The following is a 12,890-nucleotide window of genomic DNA, read 5'->3' on the forward strand; positions in this document are numbered from 1 at the left end:
AGATAGTGCTGGCTGGGAATCATAAATACTACAGATCTCTTCTTAAGCCGGGCTTTTATTTTCTTTTATTTTACCTATTTATTAGTAAAATTCTGGATTTTTCTTGCCCAGATGTTTTCACTCATAGTGTCCTTTAGTAGCTCTCCTGAGAAAGTCAACAATACATTTTTGCGCCACATACACGTATATAATTGATAAAATTATTTCTATTAGTTGTGAGTGCCAGAACTTTTACTGTTAATGCATGTCTTAATGTTCTTATAATATGAAAATATATTTGTATGCAGTCCAGAGCTACAGGACAAAAGGATTAAATATGGCAGTGTTCAATCCTGATAAGCAGGCAAATCACTGTACATCAAATATAAAGAATATATTTAGCTGTAAATATAAGCCTATAATTTTGTCACCTCATCTCCAGCAAAATGGATTACTGTGACCAGAAAACAGGTACATCCAACTAGACCGGATTCAATACGCCAGTGGGACAGTATGATGCATCATGGAAAAGCATCATGTTCTCTATGTTAGTAGGCAGCTGATCAGTGGTAGCTGAAGTAGTTAATGCCCACTCCCTGCTTCTGTTTCCTGCCAACATTAGTATTTCTTCTAAGAAATCCTTTTGCCAAAGGATATGAGCCAACTCCTCTGGTCTCATAAGACGATTTTTCCATCGTTGTGATCAACAGGCCTTTCTCTGTGCCTGTGGACTTAATCCTTCTTGAATTTTCTTTGACATAATCCTTCTTGAGCCTACTGTGCCCAGCATCCCAAGCAATGATTTCATAAATAACACTAGATCTCTCTGTTGCTATTGCCCCTAAATACTTCACATGTTGTTAACGTCCTCATATTACATTTTCCTTTTTCTTGCCAGTTCCCTGATGGCTCTTAGATCTGTGATCAGCTGTTATATTTTGATCAAGTTTTGGAATATAGCAAAAACAATTTCTATTGTCTCTAATCTTCAACCTTGCCTTTCTATTTAGTCCATCATGTCATCAAGTTCTTTATGTACACTATATCAGTTCTGTGCTGATCAGTCTTCCCATCTTTGGTAATTTCTGGGTTTTTAAGATCAGTAACGGGATTATTTGAATCAGTAGTACCAAAAAGAGAAAAATGATGGCAGAAACTGTATTCACAAATAACTTTGAGCTCTGTCTTGTCACTGCTATATATAGAGAAGTTTTACTTCCACCGTAAAGGGAGGAATGATGTAGAATGGGGCATGTGAAATTTCATTTAACACTTTTTGTGGAGAAAACCAGATCTAAGTCTAGAGCAAGAGTTTTCATTGCAGACACTTTTTTCAATGGAGGCATTGATCTCTAAGCAGAACATTTAACCTTGCCGACAGTAGACTTGATTTTCTTAACTATCTCTCATGGACTGTTAGGAATACTTTGTGGATTCTCTGGGGTTCACTGACTCTACATTGAAAATCACTCCTCTCGCAAATGCTTCCAAAGAGTACAATCAGCCAAACTGTCTGTGGAAAGGATCAAAACAGAAGACTAAAAAGCTGCAGAACAAGTACACAGGGTCAGTAAAAAGCAGAAGAAACAGGACAGAGTCAGGCCATCAAAAATGCAGGCATATAAAATGGAGAAAGTAACAAAAAAGATAGGAACACTTGTGCTGTGATATCACAACTATTCCAAGAAGAAAAAGGATGCACAATAGGGTGGAGCTGGAGGATACCGGCACGCCCAGTGGAAGTTGCTCAGAAACTATTCTGTTTTTCTGAGATTCACGTATTAGCACTTGCACTTATTCCTTGTTTTTGCATTATGCTCTGGGCTCTGCCCTGCCTGAAATTCAGTTTTGTTCCTTTTGCTACATGTTTTAGGCTGTCAGTGAGAGAAGCTTTAATCTTGAATTAGCTTCAGATGTGTCCTGCTTTTATGATCTGAAAATAAGAAATTCTTCACACTGAAAAGTCAAGCAATGCTTCACTGAAAAAAACAAAATTCTGCCTCCTACTGCACACCAAACATTAGGGCCGCACACGCTTCCATTGAGCACATGTCTGAGGAGCAACCAATGGTACTGTTGGGATTACTGATCAAGTTTCTTTCTGCAGCCCTGAAACACTGTGTGTATTGCATGACCTGCATTTATGGGCACCCGTAATTTTGCTCAAGTCCCCAATTTTCATTTGACACTTAAAGAAGGAGTGAGTATCCCCCCTGAAGAACAGAGCCTCAGGCCAGGTTATCTTCTTTGTCAGATCTTGTAGTCTCACGTGAGGATGTCCCTTGCTTCTGACTCCTCTGGTGATGCTTGTCCTGCTGGGCCTCACCAGGAGCTCTGGGGCTGTAGGCACTGAGGGGTCCCAGGGGTCTGCAGCAGCTTCAGGGACACCAGCAGCTGCGGCAGAGAGGTCACTGGGGTGACCGCAGCACTAACCGCTTCAAATTGCGCTTTAGAGAACACTCTTAGTTTAGGTCCTTTCTGTGGTTATTTGTCATGAAAATGTGGCACCAATTTATGCACAGTGATTACTTATGACGAGAACAGTACAAGTAGCTGCATGTTTTTTTCCATTTTTGTGGTGCTTGTGAGCTGGCCACGGTTGTTTTTAAATGGTCTTGTTACTTGAATTAATACAAGTAAATGTGTTATATTCAAGAGGATCTGTGCAGTGTGCTGTTAGTAAATAATACGGTTTATAAAGAAGGAGCTATTCAGTGACCCTCCTAACATATGGAATTGCTTCTACTCCATTCTTCGCTGACCATGGCTTTTATAAAGAGAGAACAGAAGTGCGCAAGTCATTACTGGATTTACACATTAAGGAGATGTAACAAAATGAAAACAGGTTTTGAGATTTTTTTACATATTTAAATCTTTCTCTGTATGGATTATGTTGTTCTTGCCTGAGCCATCATTCCTAAAGAGATTTACTCTCTGTATGCATGAAACTTTAGATTTAATTTTTTCTTGTAATATTAACACAAAACACCAGCATGTGCATACATGCACATAATCTTAAACTGTGAAGTGTGCTGCCTCACAAAATCCCTGGCCATGCCCGAGAGCCCTCAGGCTCTGCCCAGATGGATGCCCGAGATGTGTGAGCCACATTCATATTTAATCAGATCAATGTTAACACCACCACCTTAAACAGACATGTTTAAGCCTAGGTAGAAGTAAGGTCTCCACTCTGATGAGTAATATCTAACCCTTATTGCTATAATAGACATTTCAGCACTTCTGACTACACATGACACAATATCTATTCACCTCTCTGTACCCAGACACATTTTTAGAGTTAATCTCCTCTGATTAAAAATGCTGATACCCCAAAACCCCATGTTTCTTAAGAAAAGATGGATCAGGAGAGCCTTTCTGTGATATGCCCCTTGGACCAAGAAAGAACTTCATCTTTTAGCTCGCATTTCACTAACACTTTCAGTAAACTGCAAAAAGAAAAGTTCACAGTAAAATCTAGTTTTGCTTCTCCACCCAAGAAACTAGCATGTCAACAGTAATAGCAGCAAATTTAACTAACTGAAAGCCTGTTCAGGAAAACTTATTTCTGTCGGGTATCAATTTTTATTCTCACCTCTTTAGTTATATGCTACTTTCTTACCAAAAAAAAAAAGAAGTCGTTTTTAATTTTTTGAAGGTTGCTTCCAGTTATTCCACTCTTTCTCTTTTGCACCATCTATGGTTATCAGAATACGTAAGGACAATTTCTGAAAATAACTTAAGCTGAATTTCCATCCCAGGAGGCAGGTCTGGAATACACTGTCTGGAAAAATAATTCATTCCAGGAGAAAGAAAGGAGTGATCTTTTTAAGCAATTGCATTTACTGTAGGACAGCTGATGCAAAATATTTAAAATCAAGAGAAAAACTGTGGTATGTCTAAAAACAGATATTGCAGGATCAGCTAAACTGCTAAGTTTTTGTAGTCGTAACTTATATGACTGTGTATGATTATAAGCCATATTGAACTGACTGTGGATAAAAAGAGAATCTTTTTCAGGGTAGGTAGGTAAATAAGCAAGAAGTGATAGAAATATTCATGGCAAAGGTTGCACCTCTAATCGGACATGCTAATTCAGGTGAGGCTGCTAGCTTTGCATGTGATGTGATCTTATCTATAGATATGGATCATGCATCATGGTGCATCTTTGTCTACACATGATCAGAAGCTGTCTGAACAGAGGTGCTCAGCACCCTGGAAAATTATTGTTCTTACATGCTTCAGTTTGAAAAATCCTGGTGAAACTTTGATTTTTTAAACGGCAGTTTGAATTCACCCACTATTTCCTAAGGAATCTGATACGCATACTTAAATGCTGATTACAAACATACCCATAGATAAAAGATAAAATATATATGCTACCTGTTATTATTAATACTCATCTATTAAATGATCTGTTTTAAATGTTCCAAGTGCACTCCCTCAAAATCTCACTGAAGTCAAGAGACACTATGACTTTAATGAGCAGGACTTAAAAAAATGTGACTGTGACAAGGTCCAGAGCTGGCTTTGAAGAGGATCTACCCAGGCGTTCTCCTCACAGTAAGCTCCCCAAATAAGACCAAAAAGATTTTAAACCCACAAAAAGACAAGTTTTGAACAAAAGTAGCAGTTTTCTTTTTTAAACAGGGAAGGCTCAGAGCAGCTAGAAGAGAAATAAAACAGATTGTACAGATGTGCCCATGTGCTCCTTGCAAGCATGTCCTTACTTCCAAACTAAGCAATGACTTTCTGCATCACTGACTCAGCCCCTTGATCCCAGGAGGCTCGTTGAACCCTCTCGGAGATGTGACTCCCAGTTCTCTGCTGCGACTCTCTTAACCACTAACTGCTCCAGGCCCCAGTGTTCACATGAAGGAGCAACCCTTCTGCTTCTCTGCCACTGGGTTTCACCTTCCTCAGTATTTTTTTAATAGCACAAATTTATAACAATCAAATAAAATGAACACCGTGACTCAAAAACAGAAAATGGAATTAGGAATCACTCAAGCACCTTCTAATGTTCTGGGTTTTAAATCTAAGACCAAAAAACTTTGTGCCTTTGAGAGAAAGGGCAAGGAAAACATTAAGAAGAAGGATGAAAAAGAAAGTCTGAAATGAAGAATTAATGACTGTGTCCTTTTAATTCTGGTGCCTCTGCAAAAGTTACAAACTAAAATACTAAAAGTATGTTGTTCATGATGATCTTACAAATGATACTGAGACTTATTTGTTTAATTTTAAGGGCCTGTATTTTGTACTAAAATGCCACTCAACTGTCGGTTTGCTAACAGATTCCTGTTAAAGAGGTCAAGGTCTTTTCTTGTCTGTTTCTCCACAAAATTCTGGATTAGACTTTAGCTAATTGAATTTCAATGCAATTATATTTCAACATAATTGAAAAAATACTGTGCAAATCATAATATGCCATTTTGCTACTGTTTCAATATATATTTGTCAGGTAACAGACATTTGGTGCATATTTACAATAAAAATACTTCAGGTTTTTTCAGTGGGGAGAGAAGACATGAGTTAAAGTTTCAGATTGAAATATGATATATCTTTACTACAAAACATTTCGAATGGAACATTTTAATTGCACTGGATTTTTTAAAATATTTGCTTTTTTGATAAAACAAAAAAGTAAGTTTAAAAAAAAGACCTTCCTCCCTCACCCTCATTACTTCCTGACAGCTTTTCTTAGCTGCTGTTGTTCTGCTAGAAAAAAGAGACAGTAAGGAGAATAGAATGAGACCTGACAATGGAAGAAAAACAAAGCAAGCCAGAAAAATCAACAGAAAAAATCTAAAATTTGCTAATTTGCCAAAATTCTTCCAACTAACTAAAGTTTCAAATTATATGATAAGGATAAATAATAGAACCTTAACTCATGTAACCCAGCCATATTTTAAAGATAGTCAGAACTGGATGGGAATCATTTTGCTTTCCACAGGTTATGCAAAAAGAAACAAAGAAGACCAACCCAGCCAAATGTCCATTTTGTGGATGAATGTAGGACAGAATGATTAGTGGAGGATGTACAGCAAGGATTGTTGAGAATATAACTACTGTCTGTGCAACTGAAGAGAATTGTACATTACATTGATTTGCATGCAAAAGGTACCGGTAATTGCTACAGGTTTTAGTAGTGGGTTTTTTTAATCCATTTGTTTCTTAAGCAGGCTCTGTTTTGCTTACTCTTATCTAAGCCTTGCATCTGGAAAGGCTGTTTTGCTCTCTGACAGGTCATTCTAAAATTCAAGGGCCAATAGGAAGAGAGCATAGATGGCAGACATGAAATTTTGGTCATGATACAATAACCTGAGTTACAAATCAAGACCCCTGATTTCACTGCTACTGTAACTCGGGGTTGGCCACCTGGAGCAAAGAACACATTTTTGGTTTGTTCTCTTTTTAGTACTTACTTGTCTGTGTTCCCCTTCACAGGAATGTCTTACTGTCTAAAATGACTTAATCCTAACCAGAGATCCTGTAGCAAACAACAACAGAACATCAAAGGTGACTAAATAAGGAAGATCAAACAGGAATTAGGCAATCCAGGGAGCAATTAGAGGACATCAAAACTACCCTGAGGGAGAGAACAGGACTGAGCTAGCCCACCCTAGTTGAACAGTCCTATTGACTTTGATCAGCCAGGAAAACATGGATGAGTTGAGGGAAGTCTGTTGATAGCCCAAATCCCAGACAACCTTGCTGAGCACACCCTCCTGCCTCTCAGTGTACTTTGGTATTTGACCTGAAAGTTTGAGGAACTGTATCTTTCTGGTTCATTATTTTTAAAAAAGGAAAATCTATGTGGAGAAAAAAATAATTTTTCTTCGAATGTCCTGTTAAAGCATCACATTACTTCTGGTTTTTCAAAGACCTTTGTTTAACTATTACGCTAATCAAACTACGGTAAGTTGATTTTGCTCCAGAAGAACTGTTGCATTTCACTGGAGGCTAAGGCCATGATGACTCCCAGATTGTGTCATACTGGTAAAGTTGCTAATGACTCACCTTTTAGGCTTGTGGGGCATCTTGCTCAAACTGGTCACCTAGGCTCACACTGCTGTTAACAGCGAGATAGGCATTTCCAAAGGGCAAGTCAGCTGATAACAAAGCCACAGAGGTGTTCGCTGGAGGGGACGTCTGAAGGCTTCTTGGCCAGCCTCTTGCTCAGACAAGGACTATTGCCAGCACTATCCCGTATCAGCCAAGGCTTTGTCTTATCGAATTTTGAGAACCTCTTGGAAAGAGGATTTCCAGCATTTCTGTGTAACCCGTGCTAGTGCCACACTACCATCCCGGTACAAAATATTTTTACGCGATATCCAACCTAAACTTTTCAAGTCACAATTTACAACCATTGCACCTTGTTATATATATCCTCTGCCACTGCAAAGAATTGTTTCACTTTATCAGTTTTTGCAGTTTCTCTTCCAGGTGTTGTAGGTTGCTGTTGGATCACAAGCTTGCTCCCACTTCACCAGATGAAACAAGCCCAGATCCCTCAGCCTACGCTCATAGCTCATGTACTTAAGGCACTTGGGCATCTTGGTCATCCTCCTTCCAGTTTCTCATCGTCCTCTTTGACCTGGAGAGCCCAGAGCGGGATGTGTCCTTCCAGGCAGGACCTCACATGCACCAGCTGAGGAGGGAAGCAGCTTCCTTTGATCCGCTGACTATGTTTCTCCCGATGATGCTCGTTCTTTTAAAATTAAGAACAGAAAGCATTTACACTGCTCTGGAGAGTTCAACAGGGTTTGTTCAACACTGCCTCTAGGACCCTTCCCAGGGTTTGATATCCCCATGGCCAGGAGCGGCAGGGGCTCCCCAGGGCACCAGGGCCTGTCCCACCCCCCAGCCAGGAGCAGGACAGCCGGGGGGCACCGGGGCTGCCCCAGCCCCGGGCGTTAGACTGGGATGAGCCAAGGCTGGGCCAGGATTTTGAGCCGTGGGTTGGGGTTGGGATCAGGCCCACTGGGGGAACAGGGGTCAGACGCAGCCGTGGGATGGCTGGGCAGGGCCATGGGGATGGGCCTGAGCTGAGGCCAGGCTGGGCATGGCAGTTAGCCTAAAAGTAGGGCTGCTTGCCCTCGCGGCGGGGGGCTAGCTTTCCCCACAGCAGCTCCTTCTCCTCAGGGACCAGCTCTGCTCTTCCCAGGCTGGCCCTGCACCCCAGCGGCCAGGCCCCAGGGCTCAAGGTACCCAGGATCCCGTCAGTACCCGTCTGGGAAATGGGCACAGTCCTACTGCATTTGTCCGTCTTCAGAGAAGGCACTGGTTTTTATTTATGTCTGTAAAACATGTGGCTGCACGGCTCTGATACTGGCTGAGGCCTCCAGGCACAGCTGTAGTACAAATAATAGCCTGGAATCTCTTCTGGGTGAGGTATTTCCTCAGTGTAGGCAAGAGATTAAACTAATAACACCCAATTTCCCGTTATGCTGATATTAAGGAAAATTACTCTGTGGGAAAGCGGGAGCTCATTGGTTCAAGTACATTTTCCTTTGGGAAAGTCTCTTCAGAGACTGTTTTCCTTTATCATTACAGGCCAACTCTTCCACTAGGTACATCAGCTGGCTATTGAGTCAGGGCCTATGTTTTCCTACATTTTAAGCAGCTTGTCAAAGCGGGTCTTAATATTATCTTTCATTTTTATTTAATATTTTTTCTTAGTATATCATTTAAAAAGCCAGAAGGATAAAAAGCAGGTTATCCTATTGCTATATCTACTTTTCAACCCTGACTTCACTAGACAGTGCAGGCTGATAAGTGTTTTACCTCCACCGTGTTACCTGTGATAGTTGCGTGGGATCAAAAAAAAAAAAAAAGGAATTAGATCTAAGAGATCCATACTGCACAGTTAGTAAAAATAATAAAGCTTTTGGGCATTTTCCTAAATATCAGATAATGGGTTAGCAAGGTCCATTTCCTATAGCTACACCTAACAAACTCTCTCTTTGAAAGGGAGGACACATTAAAACACATTGTGTGAAATATCTGGCAAATCTAAGTTATACTGGTTGATTTAAGATATGGTAAGCATCTTTCCTTGGACACATACAATAGCACCAGGTAGCCTGGTTGAAGTGAAGTTTCAAAGATATTTTAGAAGACAACCTTTTCTTTTTTTGCCAGTTTATACACAACCTGTCCCAGGAATTTCTTGTTATAAAGAAGCTAACAATGCATGTTCAGGTGATCTGCAAGACACGAGGCAAATAAAGATACCCTAGTACATTCCAGTGCTAGGCACACTCTTGTTTGAACTTGGAAGGAATCTTTTTCATAATGTAACCAGTGAAGGAGTAATTTTCCTCAGAAATTCATATTATATTCAGGAAAGGAGAATGGCAGCTTTTAAAGATATCAGCAACATCACTTTCCCAACTGAGAGGAAGAAGGATATGTGAGTCTGGCTTCTGTGGAGACAACATCCTCAATCTTCTTTGCTGGGCTAGCAGAAATCATAAAGTCTTGAATGCCCATGGTCAGAGGAAAAGTTATATTGCCTCTGACTGCTCTGCCTATGAAGAAGCATGAGGTATTTCAAGAAGTATGTATCTGAGTATAGCATAAGATTTCCTGCATAGTTGAGAAAAGCTTATGAACAAGCATTTAGGAGTTTAAATAATTTGTTTAGCTGGTACTTTGAGTTTAGCACACTTGCTCATGTGCCATCCAGCTACCCCATGACATTCACTTTGCATGTATAATAGAAATAAAAGGCAGGATTATATGCTTTCAAAACGAGTCTGAGTTTTGCTTCTGCCTTCAAAATATTAAAGATCAGATGTGTTTAAGCTTAAGAGTCCTGTGCTATTATATTATAATAAACCCACTTTAAATATAAGTTTCTATGGTGCTTTTTCATCAGTTATTTTGACAATCTGTTCCTCTTAACTGTTACTGTTATTGTTGACCAAAATGGTCCTAAATAATAAACTAGGTCATGATTCTGTGTCTGCCAAAGTCAATGCAAAGCATTTCCATTGTCAGGTATCTGAAGACATATTGAAATGTCTTGAATGCCTCATTTTATATCCAGAGGTAGAATGCTAACACGGAGATATGAACTAAACTGAAGAGGATTTGAGCTTATATTTCTTATATCTGAATTTTTAGCAAACCAACAGATAAAAGTATTAACTATTTGATCTTTTAGAAAGTTTTTTTTTAGTACTTCAGCAAAGCAAAAGCTATAAAATTAAATTACTGGTATGGAATAAAACCAGCAAGTGGCAGTATTTGACAAAAATCTGAGAGGTAAGTAGAAAACTTTTAAAAGCAAATGGAGATTTACGTTATATCTAAATATAAGGTAAGCACTTCTAGCATTCAGAAAGAAAAGTATCTCCTTTCCAGCATAAATATCTTATTTTTTTGTTAGGTCAATTCCTCAACTAGAGAAATTGGAAACAGAAGACAAATTTCCCATGGATATTTATAGGCAGGGTCAATAAAAATGACCCTACACATTTTCTAAAAATCATTCTATGAAAACTGGCTAAGAACAGAAAGATATATCAAAACCATTTGGAGGTCTTATTTATCAGAAATCTTCCCTGCCAGCAATTTAGAATAGCATGCAATGAATATTAAAATCATAGAATTGTTCAGGTTGGAAAAGACCTTTAAGATCATCAAGTCCGACCATAAACCTAACACCTCATACTCTACCGGATTCCCCAGGGCATGAAAAAAGTCTAACTTAAATGACTTATGAGGCACTAATAATATATTAACCAAGAGCCTGGAGGTTACATGTAACTATATAGCATGTTAAGGTTAAATTGCCTCATTAGAGTGAAAATATCTATTTTAATCTCACTCTCAGGATTACATATGTATAGCATAATTACTTGTAATGCATAGTACAATAGTCTAGCAAGTCCCCAAGTGCTAAAAACTTTTCAGAACAATTTTAATTCCCTATAGAAAACATAATCAATTTTGACTATGTGCTTTATTTTTTAAAAGAATCATCATAAAGCACCAAAATGCCAAAAAGTAAACTGTCATCATATTTTCCTAAATGCTATGAATATCCCAATTTAGTGTTATCTCTATATTACTGTGTTTAATTATCTAGCCTCAGAAGTTCTGCTGCTCTTAGTATGGGCGCTGCGGGATGACAGATTTACAACTGCCACGATGCTCTAATGTGAGTGGCATTTCCGGGACAAAAACTTACTTGTGCCAACACTTGCACTTTGTAGGTCAAAAGTGCCTGAGCTTTTACTGGACCAGGAAACAAATTTAATTTTCAGATTAAGGCATGCATATATCCCAACACTGATTGCAAACGCGGAGGAGGTGATACACATAGCAGCTGCTTGCTGAATTGACATTGAGGTGATGAACATTTTAACCTGCTTCTTCTGTAAACATTCTTCTACTTCAGACTGGTATCCTCCACTGTGAAACAGCTGACATGTATGTATATGAGTTTCTGAGCACTTGGTGTGTTGAAATAGCAGACTAAGCCCAGCTCTGCAACAGGATTTAGAAATGTACCCAATTTAGAAGTGTATCTAAATGGTAAGAAAGAGTCTTACAGGCGTCTCTGACTACCCTAGAAACTCAGTAATTACACTGCTGATGGCACATCAGCAAGCCTCCCCTATCTCCAGACACAGATCGAGCCCACAGGCTCCCAGTTAGCCAGCCTCCAGCTCACGGGGAGGTTGAAGGGTGTTTTCAAGGATTCAGGACTCCTTGGAACAAGAAAAACACTTCTATGCTTCCATTAGCTAACTCCTTTTTAAGATATAAGCAGTCATGTCTTGCTTTAGAGAGGAGAGACATAGTGACTCAAGAAAAACATAGTCAAAGAGTACTTCTGCAGAAAGTAAGTTACAGATAATGACTCATCTCAGCATATTTTGATTCTGGGCCCATCAGTGGTATCCAGCACTCGTCGTAGCACACTTCCAGGCTCCGATGTCCTACATGAGGTGTTTGACTTCGTGTTAAAAAAAAAAAAGAAGTAATTCCCTGACTCATGTGCTAGTAAGATTCAGAGTAAACATGACCATAGTTAAGTTTTAGGCAAGAATGGCCTCTACATTGTTCCTTGAAGAAAAAGTCACGCAGGCAACCCTGCAGAAGTGCCAGGGCTGATTTCTAGAGTGGAACTGGAGGTGCTGACACCCATCATTTGTGAGAGAATATGTTGTTGTTACACTCAATAGGTTAGTTGTGATCACTGTTATTGTCATCCTAGAAATGACATTCCGATGTTTTCACCTGGGATAGTCAAAGCATGGAGAGAGCTGGAGAAAAGGTACCTACCTACTTTGGACCTGACATCACATGACAACATATTTAGGGCAATGTTAGAAATCTCAAAGGTAATCCAGTTTTGTGTTCTCACAGAAGACTTGTTTGGAGAAAGTGCTGAGACCATGGGAGCTAAGGCTGCAACCATTATTGTAAGCATGGTTACATTCTGGCGGTCCTCTTACAGCTTCTTGCCAGTGTACACACCTACCCAAAACCATCAGCTGAACGTAGTTCAGGGCGAAATCAGACAGATTTTCCTGGCCCAGCAGTAAAAGCTGCAGCACTACGAGGGGGTAGTCCAAGGGCTGTGCACGCCAGTCTTTCAGAGCAGGGCAGAAACGGGACTTAAAAACTGAAGGTTGAACCTGCCTCTGCCCACAAGGGTTTCTTTTCCCCGACTCTTTTTCTTCCTCGCCTCTTCTCTTTGCTTTCTGCTCTCCTTTCCCTTCCTTTTTCTTTCCCTTCTGCCCACTCCTCTCCTGGCTTCCCTTTCCTTTCCCCTTCCTTCCCTCCTCTCCCGAGGTGCACGCCGTCGCCCACCTCGGGGGGCTACCTTCGCCCCCTCCCTTCCCGGGGATGGAGGCGAGGGCCGGGGAGCAGCGGGGGCCGGGGAGCAGCGGGGG

At 40.1% G+C, this 12,890-nt stretch overlaps 1 protein-coding gene across 1 annotated transcript in view; it reads left to right on the forward strand.

The window, feature by feature from the left end:
* Positions 1-4,126: 4,126 nt before the first annotated feature.
* Positions 4,127-12,890, forward strand: part of PXDN (peroxidasin homolog (Drosophila)) — a 94,903-nt gene continuing 86,139 nt past the window's right edge. Inside the window, exons 1-2 of the mRNA XM_010566755.1 lie at positions 4,127-4,179; positions 6,159-6,201. Coding sequence (XP_010565057.1) covers positions 4,127-4,179; positions 6,159-6,201 — 96 coding nt within the window. The remainder of the gene's footprint in view (positions 4,180-6,158; positions 6,202-12,890) is intronic.

This window comes from Haliaeetus leucocephalus, unplaced genomic scaffold, assembly GCF_000737465.1.
Source record: "Haliaeetus leucocephalus isolate CR32 unplaced genomic scaffold, Haliaeetus_leucocephalus-4.0 Scaffold217, whole genome shotgun sequence".
In the NCBI taxonomy this organism is placed as follows: Eukaryota; Metazoa; Chordata; class Aves; order Accipitriformes; family Accipitridae; genus Haliaeetus; species Haliaeetus leucocephalus.